Source organism: Oryzias latipes, chromosome 3 (genome assembly GCF_002234675.1).
Source record: "Oryzias latipes chromosome 3, ASM223467v1".
Taxonomy (NCBI): Eukaryota; Metazoa; Chordata; class Actinopteri; order Beloniformes; family Adrianichthyidae; genus Oryzias; species Oryzias latipes.
The window spans coordinates 9,658,645-9,678,303 of NC_019861.2; the positions used below are offsets into that span (position 1 = coordinate 9,658,645).

The following is a 19,659-nucleotide window of genomic DNA, read 5'->3' on the forward strand; positions in this document are numbered from 1 at the left end:
ACCAGACAATGGTACGGACCACTTTCGTGACGTCCCTTAAGATGCAGCCACTCCTCTTCAGAACCCTGAACAACTCAAAAACCTGAAACACCCGTACGAGTCAACCCTTCCAGGGCTCCAGACTGCGAGCAATTGGTCGCATTTTGCGACCAAAATTTGAGAGTGTGCGACTGAATTTTACATCCAGTCGCACATGTGCTACCAGTAAATTTGCCTCCCCCACCCTACGTATTTTTTTATACATTAAACTTGGAAGGGGCACGTCAATGATCAATGAAATAATCAATGAGAGGCGAGCGCACACGCACGCAGGCAGACACACACACTCGCGCACATACTCGTGAAACGCGAGCACGTACACTCTCGCGTGATGCCTGTGTGTGAGGCGGCCACTGCGTGTGAGAAGAATAGGGAAAGCCACTGTGAGTGGCTAAAATGCGTGTAGGGGGAGGGGCCTAGAGATAATTGACCGCGCGTAAACATCTGTGGGAAGGAAACGGAGACAAATATCATCACAACCTGAAATGTGCGTCTGAGCTATGAGCAAGCGAACTATTGATTCATTCTTCCGACCTGCGGCTAGTGTACCAGTGCAGAGTGTACAGCAGGGGTCTCAAACTCGCGGCCCGCGGGCTATTTGCGGCCCCCAAGATGATATTTTGCGGTCCCCGCCTTAATATGAAGGTTTAATGTTACTGCAGCCCGCCAGTTTGTATGAATGACACTTTTTCATTGTCGTGCGCGAAGCTGACCAACCAATCACAGTGGGGTATATGACTCTTGGGGGCGTGACAATGACAGGGTTTGAAAGCAGGATACCTGACCGCCCCATCCCTCCCCGGACCACATTAAGGAGTTCCTTACTTTCCTTTAGAACTTATTTATTTGCTCGTAATTTTCCAAATACATGCAGTCCGTGCTGAACTTTTCTCTGGGCCGCACAGAACCGGACAAAGGTTTAGGTTTTGGTTACGGTTACGGCGGCACATCAAACGGTTATGCACGGCAGCACACCGCTCCCGCGGGAGTCGGGTCAGCTGAGGAGAATAAATGTCCCACACCTACATGCGTGACAGCTAACGGGGCTTGAACTTTAAACACGCTCGAGTACAAACAACATTAGTTTTAGACACACTGAAAATACGTGGGGAAAATACAACGATAGACGTGTTTGAGATGAACCAGCACCTCGCCTGGATCGTTGGGGACACCAGGCAGGGGGGCTGTGAGATGAAAGCGAATCTGCAGCAAGACTGGAGGAGAACAGGAAAATGGAGTTGTCCTTAACATTCAATTTAGTTTTAATATTCTTCTCCCCCTTAGTATGATCTGTGTTATTATATATTTTATGATTATTTTAATGTCTTGTAATGTATGTAGCCTTTTTTAATGAATTGGTATTTTAAATTATTTTAATTAATCACTCCACTACAAAAACCATCAGGACACATGTCCCATAATGCATTGTTTTGTAGTCTGTAGGGCAGCTTTCAGTCAGTTCAGTTTCCAGCTGTGTCCGGGTAGGTTTGCCCCTTGCTCCCACCCCTTTCTCGCGATATTTTTGTGATGATTGACAGTTGATGTTGGAGCAAAAACAAAAATATATGTCACACACCAGGTGATCTGCGCAGCGTTGAGTTCACCTGGGTGATCTCAAACACACTTGTTGTGCATCTTGGCTGCACCTATTTGGTGTCACAAAGATACATTTCCATCCGTTTTCTTTACTTATTTGTACTGTCATGACAGCGATGGTGATGTCAGTTTACCTTCTTGTTGCATCTTCAAAAGTGCAGAATAAAATGTGACACTGAATTTGAAACAGCACATTGTAATTTCTGCATCTATTATTAAAGCATTTATTAGTAATACAGTGGAAATTAGTAGATTTGGTTAGAATGTTGATTTACGGTATGCGCCCCTAAATTTTCTGGTTGTGCCCCTAAAATTTTCAGTTAGGGGCCACTGTGCTCCTAGTGAAAAAAGTTAGTCTGGAGCCCTGCCTTCCATAGGGGTGAATGTGACAAAGGCATTAGCCATGGAAGCAGGTGTGGTCCAAATGCTTAGTTTTGGTTCAAAAAAGAAATAAACCATATAAATATGTCTGCTTGGATGCCATCGACAACTTCTTCAAAATGTAGAATTTATTAAAAATCCTAGGCACTCTGTTTAAAGAAGTGCTGACTGTTAAAAGTGTTGCAGAGGCTCATCACAGGCAGAGACGTGTGTGTTTTTACACAGGGATTGCTTGTAGGTTAGACTGCTTTCCAGCAATTAGCTTGAAGAAAATGAGTGAAATCAGAGCCAGTAAAAGCTGGACAAGGCTTCAGTTGGGATAACAATCGTTTAATTTCATTTCAATTAATTTGCCTCTGCTCAAAGTGTGAATTAACCTGCCAACATTCCCCAAGGAAATATTACATTTCTCACCAAAAGGGCTTGGCATTAGTTAATAGATTTGAGCACTCCAGAAAATCACTGAAAAACTTGTTATGACTAATTAAATCAATTTAGTGTGATCAAATTAAGGACATAAATTCTCTAGGATTCTAAAATGCATTCCTGACAGTAAATGTGTGGTTCTTCCTACATTTATGTGTTTGAGAAATGAAAACCTATACTGCTAGGGGATCTGAAATGAACATTTAAGAGTTTTTACAGATTTGCAACATACACACACACACACAAACACACACAAACATTTTCCAGGGTTTTATTAAGGCATCATCAGATTTGTTTTATCTTACAAGCAAAGGTGTTGAAGTCTCCAATTATCAATGTGTTCTATTATTGCAGCAGTAATTGCAGTCATTCTTTAGGGCGGTGATGCACATCACTGATTGATGTCAGAAATTAGAGCACAGAAAGAAGCGGCGCTGAAACGCCCGCTGCATTGAACTGCGCCACAAAAAAAAAAAAAAAACATTTCTGACTTGCTGTTAGGCAGCACAGAGGCACATACAGTATCAATTATGATCACAGCCCCTATTGATGGACTATAGGCTTCACTCTGGTAATGATTGAGAAGACAGAGCAAACTAACAGATCTTTTTAAATATACAATTAAAAATAAAGGCATATTTAAAGACCAACTCGGATGAAAATGAGACAAAAATCTTGGTGTTTTTAACATGATCTTGAAGCATTTTTCTCATAATGGAGGACATTTATTCAGAAAATAAAACTGAATTTCAGTGTATTTCTTTATTCAAACCGTTGTGAATCAGCAGCAGACGAAAAAATGCAGTTTGAAAAAGATTGTAGTCGTTAATTACAAGCTACAATCTCCCTATTCCACTGCACTATGATGCATCCACTTGTACACGAATAGATCCATTAACATCTGTGTTGTACTCATCTGAGCTGGCTGCTGGCTCAAAGCTGTACAGCTGAGTAGCTCCAATATTGTCTTTGCACAAACTATTTCCTGGAAAATGACATTTGATTTTGGCTAAAAACTGCATAATCATCATAAAAAGACCACTGAGAACGCTTTGAAATTAGATCAAATAACGATCAGAGTGGTTCTTTAATGTGAAACCGGAAGGCAAGAAAAAATGAGGACACTTAGATCTTAAAAAGCATGAGGTGCATAGGTCAAAGATTTAAGCCCTGCTAATACATCATAGAGCAAAAGTTTCTCTCCCAGGATTTGTAGAGGTTAAGGCTAATTTAACAAACCAAAAGAAAAAGAATGACCCTGACTTTTTGCAGGGAAAAATTTCATGCTATTTTAAGGTGCACATGTGGCTACGACCACTTCAAATCCATGCTTGGACAGGTGGAGGTCAGAAGACCTGAGCAATCCATTCTGATTATTGTAGGCTAAGTAATGCTAAGGCACAAGTCCTTGGTAGAATACTAATACTGGGCTCTATGAATGACAAAAAAGGCGTTCCGAGTGTGTGCGGGGAGGTGGTAGTCCTCTGTTTTGACGGCTCAATTCGCGGCTCTGGATGTGACTGCCAGTTCTGGAACATCTCAAAGCGTGATTTAAATTTGACTTGTTATTGCCTGCCTCATGCTGTAACAGCAGGTGATTGCTGATATGGATGATGTTATTGTTCCCCGTGCCTTCTGAATTTTCTGGAATGCCTCAGTGGACCAGCTGTGTCATCTGTTCTCACGCAGCGGGACACTGGCATTTCTCCTATAATTCATGTGTGTCCATCAGCAAAAGCCGCTTTTCATTTGATTTGCTTTGCCTATCTATTAGTGTTTCTACTTCTACCCTCAAAAGGAGCGTCACATTTAAGAAAAAATATGTATGCATGTATAAAAAATCTGAATATAATTTCCTTCATCTGAAAACAAAAAAAAAGTAATTTGATTCCCTTTGGCGAAATAAATAAGCCAAACAATTACGTTGCCTGTTCCTCAGATATCCATAAGCAGTCCATTTCTTTATCACACTAAATCTCACAAATTCATTGCATAATCTGTGTGTATGTGAAGCATCTTTGTGATCATTAACAGCAGACCCCGGTCCCCTTTCCCAAACGTTCCTGTGAAGACAGTCCTATTTACAAAACTCCACGTTCCGTCCGATTGTGGTTACCAATGGTGCCCTTTCTTCCAAAAAAAAAAAAAGTTTATAACTTTGATCTTGAGGCTTTTTAGCGGCGTGATGGGATGTTGGTCATTTGGATTTCGTCCCCTTGAAGTCCTGAGTTGTAATAGGCGGGACCACCACGGCGCAGGTCCAAAGGGTCCCCATTGTCTAATCTAAGAACTGGGAAGAAGAAAACAAATGCGAAAAGTCACTGCCACTGTTCAGCTGTTAAAGAAATGTGAAAATGTCAAGATATACATTTATATATATATGTAAATGAGAAACCATTAAAATGTTTTTTGTTGTTTTTTGCTCCCGTCAGCCCTTTATGCTGCACTTGGGAAGTTTTGAATGTTAAGTTAATCAGAAAAGGGTGCAAAGCTATAAATAAAATAAAGAAGAACTTATTATAAAAATAATCTGTTTTTACAGGATGATCATTTTAAGTATGATGATGATTTAAGTTCTGATTCCAAATGGAACACAAGAGAAAAAAAGTTAACGTCAAAGTCTGCTCTAGTACGACGAAGTATTAGGGCCACCAAAAAAAAAAAAAAAAATTAGAGCCACCAAAAAAAAAAAGTAAAATTACGAGATTTTATCTCGTAAATCACATAGTAAACCGAACAAATTAAGTGTTTTCTAAAAAGAAGATGTGTTTTTTTTGTATTTCCTATAAAGTCTGCAACAATATTTTGAAATCAACTGGAGAAAAAGTTGACTTTATGATTTTAATTCAGTAAAAATTTCAGTCAAATGTCTGTATGTTTCCACAAGGGGTAAATGTTGTTTTTTTTCACTTTATAAATTCTTTATATGTTCAAGGGTCTTGTATTCATTTGCTACTAAATACCGTATTTTCTGCACTACAAGGTTAGTGGCACACTGTCGATGAATGGTCTGTTTTTTAATTTATATCATATATATTTTGGTTAAAAAACTTAAAACAAAACGCCCCTCTCACCTTTCTGCAGGTGGTTTCTTACCCAAGCTCAGGTCCTCTACATATGTCTATATAGATATATATACAGACATACAAAAATATAAGGCACATTCGAAGTGTCAAAGATAAGTCCATTCGTCATTCAGACTTTATTAACAGCGTTCACAGTAATTCTGGAGCTTCTTTGCGACATGCTACACGTTAGCAATGTAAGAAGCACTTTCACCATTAGCATATTTACAATATCTGTTAACTCCCAGCCTTGTTATCAATGTGTTGAAGAAAACAGACTGATACTGCTAAAACAAACATTACTGTGACTAACTAACTCATAACCTTGTTAATAACGTGAAAGAAAAAAAACAATCTGAGACCACAAAAACTCTCAACCTTGTTTGCAGTAAAATGAGTCCTGATTCTAAGGCGCACTCTCATTTTTTGAAAAGAATTCAGACTTGTAAGTGTGCTTTATAGTGTGTAAAAAAAAACAGTTAATGTTTTTGTATCTACTGTTCCACGTCATTACCAGCAGAACCAAGATAAACAGTAACAATTCAAAGTGATGAACTGTTCACCTTGCAAACCTAACGAACTTCTGACAAAATATTTTTTTCTTTCTGTTTACAACTCTCCATATTTGGATGTGTTTGTTTATGTGGTAGATAAAAAAAGATGAAGATTTAGTTTGTGCAGATGCTTTGAATTTGACTGTAAATTAACAAAAGGTTAAGTACATGATACTACAAGAGAACTCTGAACAATAAAACATAATTTTCCTGAATGTTCAGGACAAAAATGGGATAATTTGAGCGATCATATTTTATGATCCGATCAAGTGTAGCTTGATTGCCTAATTATAAGAAGGTTAGCTTATGAAACAGGGATGAGTTATTGAACTGTAGCCAGCAGCAAGGTACAATAAAGACTTGAGGCCACAAAATCTACCAACAGATCTAAAGATCGCTGATTAACAGGCCCTTGTCTGTTTTGTCTCATATGTTGCAGTGAAGTTGTGATTAAAAATAGATGAGTGTCTGTATAAAGCAATAACCGGGCTATTAAAAAAAAGAGTTACTTTCCATCAGAGATCTTTGTCAGACCACATAAAACCAAACAAAACAGCACCTTTGCAGTTTGTCGGAGACATCAGCACCTACCTGGTTCTGAGGGGAACTCTTCAACCAGCTTCCTGTGGGAGAAAGCTTTTTGTTGTCGCTTCTTCATGATGCTGTACGCAACGAATCCCACAACAGCCACAGCTGCCACCGTCCCCAGCACAGCAAGCCACGCCACACTCCTCCTACTCCTATAGGGGTCTAATTCCAAACCTTCAGTAGAGAAATGAGATAGGGTGGGTTAGAGATAATTTGTCAACAGCAAATTTACTTTTATCTGTCATCTTTTAGGGCTAAATGTCGCAGAGTTTTTGAGCGAAAATGTGAGCAAACCCATAGATACACATCTTAATTAGTCAGAATTGTAGAATTTACTCTGTAATAATTAATGCAATTAACATGCCAGAGGCGCGATAATTTCTTGAATACATTTAAATATTTTAAGGTGGCATGCTGTGTTCATCATCTAAATAACGGAAACCATGACTGAATACTAATTAAGCAGCATAGCTGATTCAACGTCTCTGCGGATCAATTGGATGTAGTAATTCTACACATGTAACTGCTGCAGAGCTAATTACATAAAATCAAGAAAAGTATAAGAAGTGTCTAATTGAGTTTTAATAACAAACAGAGTTTATGGTTTTGAGTTTCTCAAGTTCCCTGGTGTTTTATTTCCCTTTTGAAGACAAGTGGATGATAAATGTGTAGGAAAGTCACAGGGTTGTCCTCCTTAAAGACACAGAAATGCAACATTTTTTCAATTGAACATGCACATAAATAATTCAGTTCTTTATAAATGGCTCAATTTATCCACTTGGTTGGATCAATTTGGCCGTGACCTAAGGGGAAAGTGGGCCTACAGATACTCTGCATTTTACTTTTGCGATCACATTATATGATAAAGAATGAGTGGAATAATCTCATTGCATATTGCTTTTTTTTATTTATTTTTTTTATAGTTTGAATGACATTTATGAGATCCCACTAGTTATCCCAGTTTTTATTTACTTTTACAATGACTCATAGGACATAAGTATATTACATACAATATTTCTTAATTTCTGCTCAAGAGTCCGTAAAAATGTAAAGATATATATATTTTTATTGATATTTAAAAAGTTGGCTAAAAAAAACATAAAACCAGATAAAAATCAGCAGAAATGAAGGATCTTTTAGTCCTGGTCTGTAAATTATGAGGTAATGGCACAGCCAAAAAAATTTTAATGTCAATTAAAACCTGAATAGTAATTGTTTGAGCGTTTCTTGTAGCATTCTGAGACACATTAACGTGGTCAACTACAAGACAGAGATTATTGCAATTTTGTTTCTTGGTCTGGATTTAAAAGTGATATCCCACACCTTCCGGTCACATAGCCCAAATGTTCTACATCGCTGCGCTGGCCTAAACGCCTAATGGCATTTCGATTATTAATATTTTTTAAATAAAAAAAAACAAACATAGGTTGTCATGTTATATTCCACAGAATATCACATAGCAAAACAGTAGAACAGAAGAGTGATTTTATGTTTTTCATTGATCTGTGTAGTTAATTTGGATGAAGCAGAAAAGGAGAGTAGAGAATTTACGAAGGAGGAAAAAAGACACGAGGAGGAAATGAATTAGACTTCAGACTTTGTTTCTCTGAAACAAACTTTTGCGTCATCATCTGGACAAAAACAAGTCATGAAAGGTGAACTTTCTCTCTGAACTGATGTTTTATTGAACCTATTGTGGCAATCATTATATACATAGCAGTCAGTCTCGGCTCTGTAGCCATTACGATGACAACGCGCCGCACGACGTATCAAATAGTCCACTTTTCGTGAAAAAGCAATTTAAACCGAAAAAATAGCAAGAGTCAAGTATTAAAATTGTATTGGATGTTTATTCATTTTGTAATTGACCATGGTATAAGTGGGATAATGACCTTCAAGGTGTGCGTTGTCAGAAAATAACGGACGAGGGGAAAGCAACTGTCCTCTGCTTCGCGCCAGTCAGTTCAGACTTTAGTGTCATCTGTTTATTTCTGACAATAGACACTTCATCAGACATTATCCTTTACTTAAAATAAAGTCAAGTTTTGCTACAACAAATTTTTTAAACTTACTGTGTTTTTTTCACACTAGTAGGTGAACTTAAAAGCCTTTTCAATGAAACGTCAGTGTGCCTTTGAATCTGGAGCGCCTCTTATACGGATTCATCCTGGTTACTGAGTTGCAAACCAGGTTGGGTATTCTGCAAATTTCTTATATGCTTAATAGTGTCGAACTGTGTTTTTTTTTATGTTAAGCTAACAAGGTTGGGAGTTACAGGTATAGTAAATACGCTGACATGGCTTACATGTAGCGTGTTATAAACAAGAGTTAGAGTTACTGTGAACCCAGTTACTGAATTCTGACTGAGAGACAAATTTATCTCTGACTGTTTTGTCTCACTTAATATGCCTTGTAGTTTGGTGCACCTTATATATGGCAAAAGTTCAAAAACAGACAATTTATTGATGCTGTGCCTTCTAATACGGAAAATACGGTAGTTTTCATTGAAACTATATCCACCTGAACATATTACCTAAGCATTCTAAGGAGAATTAATGCAACTTCATGTAAAGATGAAGGTTTTGAGGGGCTGAAATCTCTTGGCTCAGTCAGCTATAAGATTTCATATGTTTTATGTTTTGACGTTAATGGAAATGAAATGTAATCTTTGAACATTTTCAGCATCTTTATCAACAACTTTAGATGCTATTTAATAATGTGATCATATTTTTTAGTATATAAGCACTAATGCAAGATATGAACACGTTTTGGAAGAGAATCATAACATTCAGCTTCTGACTGAATTTGTAAAATCAAAAAAATATATATTATCAAACTAGGTATTGCTAGCACAACAGCTAATATTATCCTTACATTTGTAGTAAGTTAGCATAGTACCAAGATAAAATTAGTTTAACACTTTATTAACCTCACTAAGATAGAGTGAGGTTGTGTGGACTTTTAGAGTTGATATTTCGGTGATATTTAACAAATTTAGGTTTCATCAACATCTGATAGCTAAAACGATTAGCTAAAATGCAATGAAAGTAGCAGTACTGTTAAAAACTGAACAAAGAAACTAGTTTGGCCTAATTCTCTGAGTGCAGTCAAGCGCCTAAGTTGAGAGAACATTTGTATTAATTTGGTCATACAAAATGAAGTAGGATTGTGAGCTGATATGTATTGGCTTGTTTGTCTGCACACAGCAGTGTCTCTGTGCTGAACACACTGGCCCTGTCACAGCAAAACTCCATTTCCTTGTAGGCTGCGCACAGTTTCACAGCCGTTTTCCTGCTGCTTATTGCCATCATCTATTAGCGTTATGTCCTGCTGTCAAATCTGTCCATGTGATGTGAGTTTTAGTTTAATACTGAGCGTGTGCCAGCCCTCTGTAGGCTATTTTGCTGTGACTGAGCTTTCCCAAATTCATTCTGCAAAAGGAAGACACTTTTCTCTGAGCTAGATGGAAAATATTGAATTGCAGATTGATTTGAACAAGTGTCTGTGGCAAACAGCTTTTTTCACTCCAATCTCCTATCTTTCAGGTCGACACCAGAAACGAGTCTCACGCCCCTTCGGAAGCAGTGCGGGCCTCTGTCTCTTGTCATCTGTTTCGGGTCTTTTTCACTGCTAAAACAGGGTTTTCTTTGTGTAGCTGAAAGGGTTGATGTAATACATCCCTTCACTCACAGTGGCCACAACGGCAGAACCTGAAACCTAATCTAACCTTTACATTGGAAAGAGTGGACATTTGTCCGGGACCAGTGGGAAAATGGGCGCCACTAAATGTGGTACAGGGAAAGGACAGAATAAAGGAAGAGAGATAGAGCTGGTCATGAGTGGGGACGTTATTCTTGATTTATGATTTAAGGCCGTGTCACACACCCAATACCTACATTTTGGGCATATTGCTCGAATCAAAATTGGTCATACGTGAATATATGTGGGAAAAGTGAGGAAAGTGGTGGTCTTTACATGAAATTTTCACAGATGGATTACAAATGTACCACGTTAAAACCACGAAAGAATACGAATAAACCACGCAAAGAACACGAAAATCAAGGTATAACATTAACCGTGTGTGATTATTATTATTATATCTAAGAATAGATGCAATTCATTAGTTCAATCAATTACGTAATTTGAATGTGACATGTGCACTGTATACGCGATCTAAAAGTTATACATCCGTGGTACATGCATGAAAAGTGGCTGTGTGACACGGCTTTTAAACCGTCCCTTATTTTTTACTGGAATTCTCTTAAATTTAGGAACGTCCTCAAACTGACCATACGTAAATGGGGTCAAAACTGTGTATGAAAAGTTGCAGAAGTACCTCTTCCTGAGCCCCCCGCAAATGTCCTGTTGGTCTTCTCCACTGTGTTGGGAGCAGCCGTTGATGAACTCTCTGTGCTCCTCTCGGGGTTCTCAAATAGCTGCACCGTTGTAAAAGGCGAAGCAGTGGAAATTCTGTCCGTCTCCTGTGCTGCTGTGGTCACTGCAGTTTTGCTGTTTGTTCCAGTGCTGTTTTGTGGGTTTGGTGCAGTTGTGGATTGGACTGTGGTATTGCTACCAGTGCTGTTTCTTAGCCCTTTGTTCACGTCTGGGGCAGTTGTGTTGTTCTCCGGAGCAGAAGTTGTTGACTGTATCTTAGTGCTGTTTGAGAAATCTCCAGCTCGGGTTGCGTTCTCCGGATTTGCTGTTGCATTAAGTACATCTGTAGGCTGAGTGCTGTTGGTTTGGCTTGAGTTAGAGATGTTGGCATCGGAAAATTCTGGTTCCACACTTGTATCATTATCAAATTCTAGTTGTAGGCTAACTGTTTTGTTACTTTGCTCATTTGGTAATTCTGTGTCATTCCTGATCTGTCTTGCCAGATTTTCCTCCTCTTCATTACTCACGGCCAAAGAGCCAGATGGTACCCCACTACTAAAATCGTTGTTTAAATCTGGTATCTCAGTCCCCTGATCATAGTCATTCTCTTTTGTAACAAGAGGATTCAGTTTTTGATCACGGAGCCAGCTTGGGTCAATCGTGCGTCCAGGAGAGTCCGTCGAGTCTTGAAACAGTGCCGGGTGAAACGCTTGGGCAAACAGAAGTAGACCCGCCACGATTTTTAAAGATTGCATTTTGTCTTTGTCTCGATCTGAAGCAGAAGGAAAAAAGAGAAAATACTGACTTTCATCATAGCAGAACAATCTCTTTTACTGTAGTGCAACTTGTTTGTGTTCATATCTGTGCAAAAACCACAAAAAATAAATGTACAATGTACAACCAAAACGAACATGAGAGCAATGGTAAAAACTTCATTACTGGATATATAGAGTGTCTTCTATAAAATAGCAACCAATAAGGCTATACACTACACACTTTCTACACTTTTCTCAGACAGACATGAACCTTTTAACACCTTTCTCTCTTGTTTATACTTTATAGAACAATAAAACAAAGTACTGATCGCGATCAAAGATTTTTGTACATTAAGTGAACTGAATTTACTTTTTTACATGTGATACAACACGGAGGATATTGAGTGACAAGGTCAACAGCCAATCAGGACACAGAACAGTACACTGTAAAATAAAAAAGCGTAAAAAATTCCATTAAAAGAAATCTCCCAAACAGCGCGACTGCGAAAGGGGAACTGTGTTATGGCGAGGGACCACCGTATTTTAACACCACTCAAACTCTGATACTGTTGGTAAAATGCTTGGGGGTTTGAATACCACACATGACAGATATTGTCTCTTACAGGCCATGTCACACAACCACTACACATATTTTGCGCATATTGCACGGATGATAATTGGTCATGTGCGAATATACGTGTAAAAAAAATAAGAAAAGTTGTGGTCTTTATGGGAAAACATGCAAATCAACGTCGAACATAAATGGTTATTGCGCTGTTTATATGCAATTCCATAGTCATTTGTGGGTCACTTACATAACTTGAATGTGATATTGTAACAGTTTTCAGTTTCTTTGCCTTTGTGTTTGGTTCCTTGTTTTTCTGTATAGGTTTGAGTTACTTCGTGTTTTATTTTGTAGTATTTCCTGTTTTGTTGTTATTTCGAGTTTTACCTTTCCCCATCAGTCCAGAGTGTTTCCACCTGTGTCTTGTTGCCTTGTATGTATTTAAGTCTTGTCTTTCCCTTCCTCCTGTGCTGGTCCATATTATGTCATTCCCCGAGTTCCTGTGTGGTCCTTGTTTCGAGTTTCGAGTTTTGCCTGCCTGTGGTTTTGTTTTGTAGTTTTTGGTTTATTTATTAAAGCTCCATCTTTCCTGGAACTCCTAGCTCCCCTCCTCTCTGCGCCTGGGTACTTCCCTTCTCCCCCGTAACAGATATGGGCGCCGTATGCGTGATATAAAACGTATACATCGTGGTACATGTGTGAAAAATGCACTAGACATAAATGGTATACAAATTTGCAAATGCATCTCGTAAAAATCACACAATTTTGTAAGATTTACATAATAATTGCGTATAAACCTCGCAAAATATGCATAACCTCAGAGCTCTACACCGAACAAAAACTTTGAACAGATTAAAACCGAATTCACGTAAAGACTTGTCGGCCAAAACCCTCAAAGAACATCTGCGCACATTGACAAATGACAAATGCAAGAAGCACAGATGAATTACGCACATCACACATGTATGATGAAAGACTAAAATTTCATACATGAAAAATGTGTCAAATGTACATAGTGGCTGTGTGACACAGATTATAGGAAAAAACTCTGCAATTCCAAAGAAAACCTGCTTTGGATTGTGATAACATTTCTCATAAAGATGTTTTTTGTAGCCTCTACGCCACTTGTTTGGAGAAGAGCAAACATCAACTTTTAACAATTAATAAAAGAAAATATACATAAATAAAATTAAACACACTTTTTGCATTTTTAGGGAATTGACTGTTTGCCCTCTGATAAGATTTAGCATCACCTTATGATACACCTTGTTTTTTCCTTTTTTATTTTTATGCTACAGCTTAGCTGTAAGAGAGAAACCTTAAATTAATTTCTCTTTTTGGATGTCAGATCAATAAATGCATCATACCTCATAAGGAGGTTTTTTCGTTTATTTAAAGTCGCTCCCGCTTGGTAACAGAGTTTAATAAAGTTTCGACACAAACCTCCTAAGAAACATGCGGTTAACTGACTGAGGGCAGTAACACAAATGTTCTCTGAGCAACATGTTCTCTCTTTGGCGTGGCTCCAGGAGATAAATGTCCTCAATTCTCTGTAGGCTACCCTTGTGCTTGCTGTGAGTCACTGTGGTGAGTGAGGCGGCTTTAGGTGGCTTTGTTCCTTGTTAAAGTGATTGTGAAAGGCCTCCTTTAATGTCTTTGCCTGCAGAAACTGAGGTCTAAACATGCAAACGTAAATATGTCTTTAATTTCATAACAAGTATTTAGAAACTCTAAATTGTCTCTATTAAGCAATACCACATTTTTCAAAGAATATGTTTTTTGCATTGTTTTGCTGGGGTTGTAACTTTTACTCAGATGCGACTAATATGTGATTTAGAAAAATAAAAAAATAGCCATAACCGTTAGAGGGCACTGTAGGTGTGTTTACAAGTATTTGCTACTGACCACAATGCAAAAGAAGAAGTGTCGCTCAGTCTTACATCCGAATTGTTCCAAAGTGACACAGATGATAAAGAATTCAACGGACTTAGCGATTTGAAGTGATATGAAGAGTCTAGTTGACTTTTTAACATATTCTTTATGCTATGTTGCAGTAATACATTAGATTCCTCCATTGTTTCATAAAGCTAAATAAGCATCAATATGTTACAGAAGTGTACAGATATACAATCTATTTTGTGTTCTATTTTATTATTATGATTTTCCTTTTAAGATCAAATGTCTGCTCTTTGTCTGGTATTTTCTCTTTAACCCTTGTGCTATCTGAGATGACCCCACCCTTACTTTGACGTGTTATTCCTACCATGACAAAAGTGGATGAAGGTGGAAAGACAGTGGACACCAGTAAAGATCACAAATCATTAAAGAAAAATTGTTCAGAGCACTGTCTAGTGGGTCTAGATGACCCAACTCCCAACGTTAAAGTGCCTAGGATAGCACAAGGGTTTCAGTGCGACTATAGGATTTTTTTCTATTTATTATATTTTGTTTTTTGTTGTTATTTTTTGGGTGTTGTGACTTATACTACCTATCAATTTATAGTTTGAAATGTTTTTGTTTTTTTTAATTTAAAAAAATTCTCTCTTCAAGTAGTTCCTGGTTTGTGGGTAGGTGCTAGTCTCAATTAAGCTAAAAAACAAATGATGTGTTTGTCAAAACGGTATGAAACTTTCATCTGGCCCGTATGTTTCCACAAGCGTGTTTTTTTTTTTGTAACTCTGTGTCTTTCCTTTTTTTTAATTTTTTTTCATTCTTTGAAAAATAAATTGAAAAGCTTTCGGTTGTCACCGGCTCCTGCCTGCTGTGTGAACACTGGATCAAACTGTTCAAATGTGCTCATCATTTAGAGAAATGGTTCAGGCCGCCAGGCAAGGGAGTGGGAGTGCATGAAAAAAACAAGTTTTCCCTAGGAATAATTAAAAAAAAAAACGGCTTTAGGTATTCTAAAACCAGGTAAGTTTAGTTTTATCTTGTTGAACAGAAGGAGTTTTGACGCCTAAAAATGGTGAAAGCAGAATTTTTATTTTCTATTTTTTATCTGCCTTGCTTCTCTAAATGCTTTGAAGTGAGCTTTATGAAATGGGTGGTGGTCAAGTTAATTTAGTGTTTTTTGAACTTTGAATTGAAAATTAATAAATACTTGTTGAAATAAATGAAAAATCGATCAAACTGCAGTAGCAGTCTTTTTTCTCTCTTTTTCTCTAAAGCACACTGTGTCCTGCGCCCTGATTGACTGTTGTCAGTCAATCTCTGTGCCGTATCTCCTGCGGTTTCCCGCCCGATTGGGAGGTTTTGATTTTTGATTTGCGGACAAGAACTCCTTTGTGCGGGGTTGGGGTCAGTTTTTTTTTTTTTTTTTTTTTTTTTTTTTTTTTGTAGTTAGATAAACTTTTTGGGTTGGTATTTTGTGGGGCCTGGCAGTTTTTAGATTTCTTTTTGACTTGAAAACCATCTGGCAACACTGGTCTGCTGTTCAGGATGCGTTCAGCTTGCCAACATTACAAAAATCTTTGATTGGCAGCTGATCCTTATTTTCAGTCTTCAATAATGGGCTTATTTATCTATAAAGGTTTGAAATTTGAGAGTTTAAACAAGACAGAAAATTGTGGAAATGTTCATGTCTGTCTGAGAAAAATGTATAAAGTAGTGAGAGGTTTTACAGACATCTGTAATTCTACATCACAGGTTATTTACGGAACACATCCTCAGCACTAAACAAGGGAATTAGACACTCTTAAAGGAGTACAGGAAGCCCACTTTGTTTTACCCACTTTCACAAATCCCTCTCCAACTTTTTCCTCCTGTCCAATCATTGTCACTTTCTGGGTTTTTTAAAATCAACCCTGATCTTTTGACAGTGAAACTCCACATTTTTAGCTGGTATTATTGACTGTATACTGTCATGATGTGAAAATCCAAACGATTCCACTGTAGAACAAGTCTAACTTGTTCTAAAGCTTAGTAATTGTTTTCGTTTCAGTATGAATCGACACATCATAAGGGTTGAAATATGCCTGCTTAATAACCAAAGCGAAAGCACTGGCTATAAATCTTTCTCTGGAATGTTTCAGATCACCCGTCAGAGGGAAAATCTCACTGCTATTGTGAGATTCGGTCGCCTACATTTGGTATGTGGGTTGTTTAATCCCAACCAGTGTCACTATACGTGTCCATCATATTATTTTTAAATCACCCTATAGTGCTGCTTTGAGAATTTTTGAGCGCCTGCGTCCTGGAAAGGAGGCGATGAGAGGCAGCAGCTTGAAAAGCCGGAGAGATGTGTTTACTTTTTACCCGTCACGCTCAGAGAGGCCTTCTCTTGAAGGGCTCCCACTCTGCCGCTCTGTCAAGAGTCTGTACAGCTATCACCTCAACAGCTCTGCCAACCTTGACTGTACACGGATCAGGTCTCACACAAACAAAAGGGCCCACGAAGACCCAAAGAAATGCTGGTAAAGCCTTTGACACACACGCGGGTTAATTGACATTCATGCCTTTCGAAGCATCACTCACTTGCTATTTTCTCCCCTGCTTCTTTGGTTGTTTTAACACATACATGACATAAAACCCCAACCTCAACAGAGCCTATGAGTCCCATCATCTGAGTTTTGACGAAATGTGGGCCTAGTGTTTCAAATGTCCCACTTTTGTCAATTATTGACCGTCAAATCTACCTTTAAAACTGCTCCTCCATTTTTTTTTGTTTCACACGTCAAATAAATCCCTCCAGAGTGAATCCTTACCTTATTCTTCGGCTGTATCGGATGAGAACAGGTGCACGGGCAACCAAATCTTTTCGCTCACCTGCCACTTTGTAAGAGTGAATCACCAGCCGTCCTGGAGAGAGAGGCAGGGAGGAGGGCCCAACAGCGTGGCATTCAGAGAACAACCTGCTCAACCTGCTCCTGCACCTGCCAGCGATAGCAACACGCCCTGCGTCGCCCTCAGCTGCGGGCTGTAAATAGGCCGCACAGGGCAGAGATGGAAGACAATCATTTGACTCAAGACCGGCCTCTGATTCCTTTGGCTCTCTAAACAGTTTCCAAATATCACTTTTGTGTAGCCAGGTTTGATGTGTGAATACCCCCCCCCCCCTCATGTGGGCGGAGTCTTCTGCCACAAGTTCTCTGAGCCTCTTCACACAGAGGGGGACTGGAGATGGCAGCTGTCGTCATGGCAACAGAGAGGAGGCTGGCAAGCTCGGGTTTCATCCACGCCTTTGTCTGTGGTCTAAATCAGGCTCCAACATGTGACGTGCGACTTTGCGAGCTCACAGGTGCGTCAAATGAGCCAGGAATTTTTTTTTTTTTTGTCTCATTCCTCAATCAAGTGAGTCATGCAGCCTAGGACTGCTTTTCAAAACATAAGAGGACGGATGAATAGGCCGGTGAGCTTTGGTGAGTTAAGAACAGGGAGCGGCTGCAGTGTTAGCATGATTAAACATAGGAGTTAAAGTTCCAGTTCAAAACTTAAGCATTAATATGTTTACTCATTACCCAAAACTTATCACAGGTCAGTTTGAGCATTCAACTCACAAAAAAGGAAAGTTTATTTCATTTTAAACATCAATTTAAAGATAGCCAACTGGTTTAAATATAAAGTGGCTCCACACTGACAGGTACTTTGTTGTTACAGCTGGATTAGCGATTTAAAACAGTGTCATGATGGCATTAAAGCGCGGCATTAAACTGCAATAAACGAGCTTTAATGGAGGCTTAGTGTGTTTGCTGTGCAGGGTTGCTCACAGACAGGCTGTCGCTGCTGCCTTGTGATCTGCCAGGGGTTGATGCTAATGGGATCATGTAGCCTCATCGGGGACGTGAATAATAGAAATGTCTGACTCTTGAATGGAGAGGAAAGAAAAAGATAGATGAAAAAAACTGAGACAACCAGTATTTGATACTTGAGCAAAACTATATAACAACAAAGAAGTGGTGATGGGTACCAAGATTTTATTTTTTAAATGGCTGGAATGAAAGTAGATGTGACGTTTGATATGCAGCATTTTTTTTTGTGATTTTATATATTGCACAAAAAAGATCTATCCACAAATAAATATTTAATGGTGTAATGGTGCCGTTTCTCCAGCAAATGCAGATTATTTTTTTTATAATTACAGAAAGAAGTTAAAATTATACAAAATCAGTTTCACAGAAAGTCTCTGTTCAAAGCTGTGTGCACTGTTTTCTTCAGAAGGGTGTGTCTTCAAAATAAAAGCAGAGGCTTAATGGTGTCCACTCCTGCCTCAATGTGAAAATATTACATAATCGTTGGAGATTATTGTGAAAAGGTCTGTGATGTCACAATAACCTTTATATCTGAGCATCACATGGACACACAAAACACACAGAAAAGAGGATTTTTATGATGAGGATTTAGATTTTTATGATTCATTCTCTCTAAAGGGAAAGTAGAAGGTTACCATAGCCGTTCTGTCTGTGGAGGGTTTTTAATAATCCAGTTACTGCATTATTCACAGTGTTGTTAATCCCTCTATTATGATGACTAGACTGCATATAAGGACAACTACAGTATTTTCGTTCCAAGCTGTCCATTACCAGTAACATGTAAGGTAATCTCAGTATTTACTGTATTTTCTGCACTATAAGGAGCACAATAGCCTTTTATTTAAAAACAAAACAACAGTGTGTCTTAAAAGTTTAATATATGGAGACGTTCTGGTTGTGTTTCTGATTCTGAGAGTTACATAGCGCTTTGTCAAAATTCCAGCATTCCAGTGAAGTTTGGGTGTTATCGTAAATACACTCACACATGTAGCGTCGTCATGCTGTGTTTTTACGCATCACTAACTTTGTCGGTAGTTAGCATAGTCACAGTAACGTTTATTTTAGCGGCATCAGTCTGTTATCTTATGTCTTGCAAACAAGGCTGGTATTTACAGGAATAGTTAATATGCTAACACGGCTAGCGTATTGCGGTGTCAGACTGTTTGTATGTCCGAATTCCCCCCCAACCCCTATATAGTGCACTATATAGTGCATTCGCCATTTTGTAGTGCTGTCAGAATCTAGAATTCCAAAATCAAGAGCCCTGGAAATTTCCCAGAAGTCAGTGTGCATCGATGCTCAGTAGATCGCCGAATATAGACCACAATGCATTGCATCGTAACATTTTCTACCAAAAAAATATATTTCAATGTATTTTTTTGATAAATCCTAGTTTTTATCTTCAGAGGACAGTGAACTCATAAACAATCGTCGCAAAACACTTGTTTTAATTAGATTTTAAATTCGTGAAATCGATGACATAATTTACGACGTTTAAAAAAAAAAAAAAAGAGTAGTGAGCATGGAGTCCGAATTGCGTTTAAAATTTATGGCACTACATCGTGCCGC

The 19,659-nt window shown here is 38.4% G+C and overlaps 1 protein-coding gene across 2 annotated transcripts; it reads right to left on the bottom strand.

Moving 5' to 3' along the window:
- Positions 1–2,697: 2,697 nt before the first annotated feature.
- muc15 (mucin 15, cell surface associated) lies at positions 2,698–17,427 on the bottom strand. Of its 2 annotated transcripts, none has more exons than XM_020711961.2 (4): positions 17,108–17,427; positions 10,986–11,795; positions 6,653–6,823; positions 2,698–4,732 (listed from the first exon to the last, which is right to left on the bottom strand). In XM_020711961.2, the coding sequence occupies exons 1-4, from the start codon at positions 17,400–17,402 to the stop codon at positions 4,617–4,619; spliced, it is 1,392 nt and encodes a 463-aa protein (XP_020567620.2). In that variant the 5' UTR covers positions 17,403–17,427; the 3' UTR covers positions 2,698–4,616. The 2 variants fall into 2 exon arrangements, with proteins under 2 accessions (XP_020567620.2, XP_020567617.1); XM_020711958.2 differs by having other exon boundaries at positions 17,047–17,206.
- Between the last annotated feature and the right edge of the window lie 2,232 nt (positions 17,428–19,659).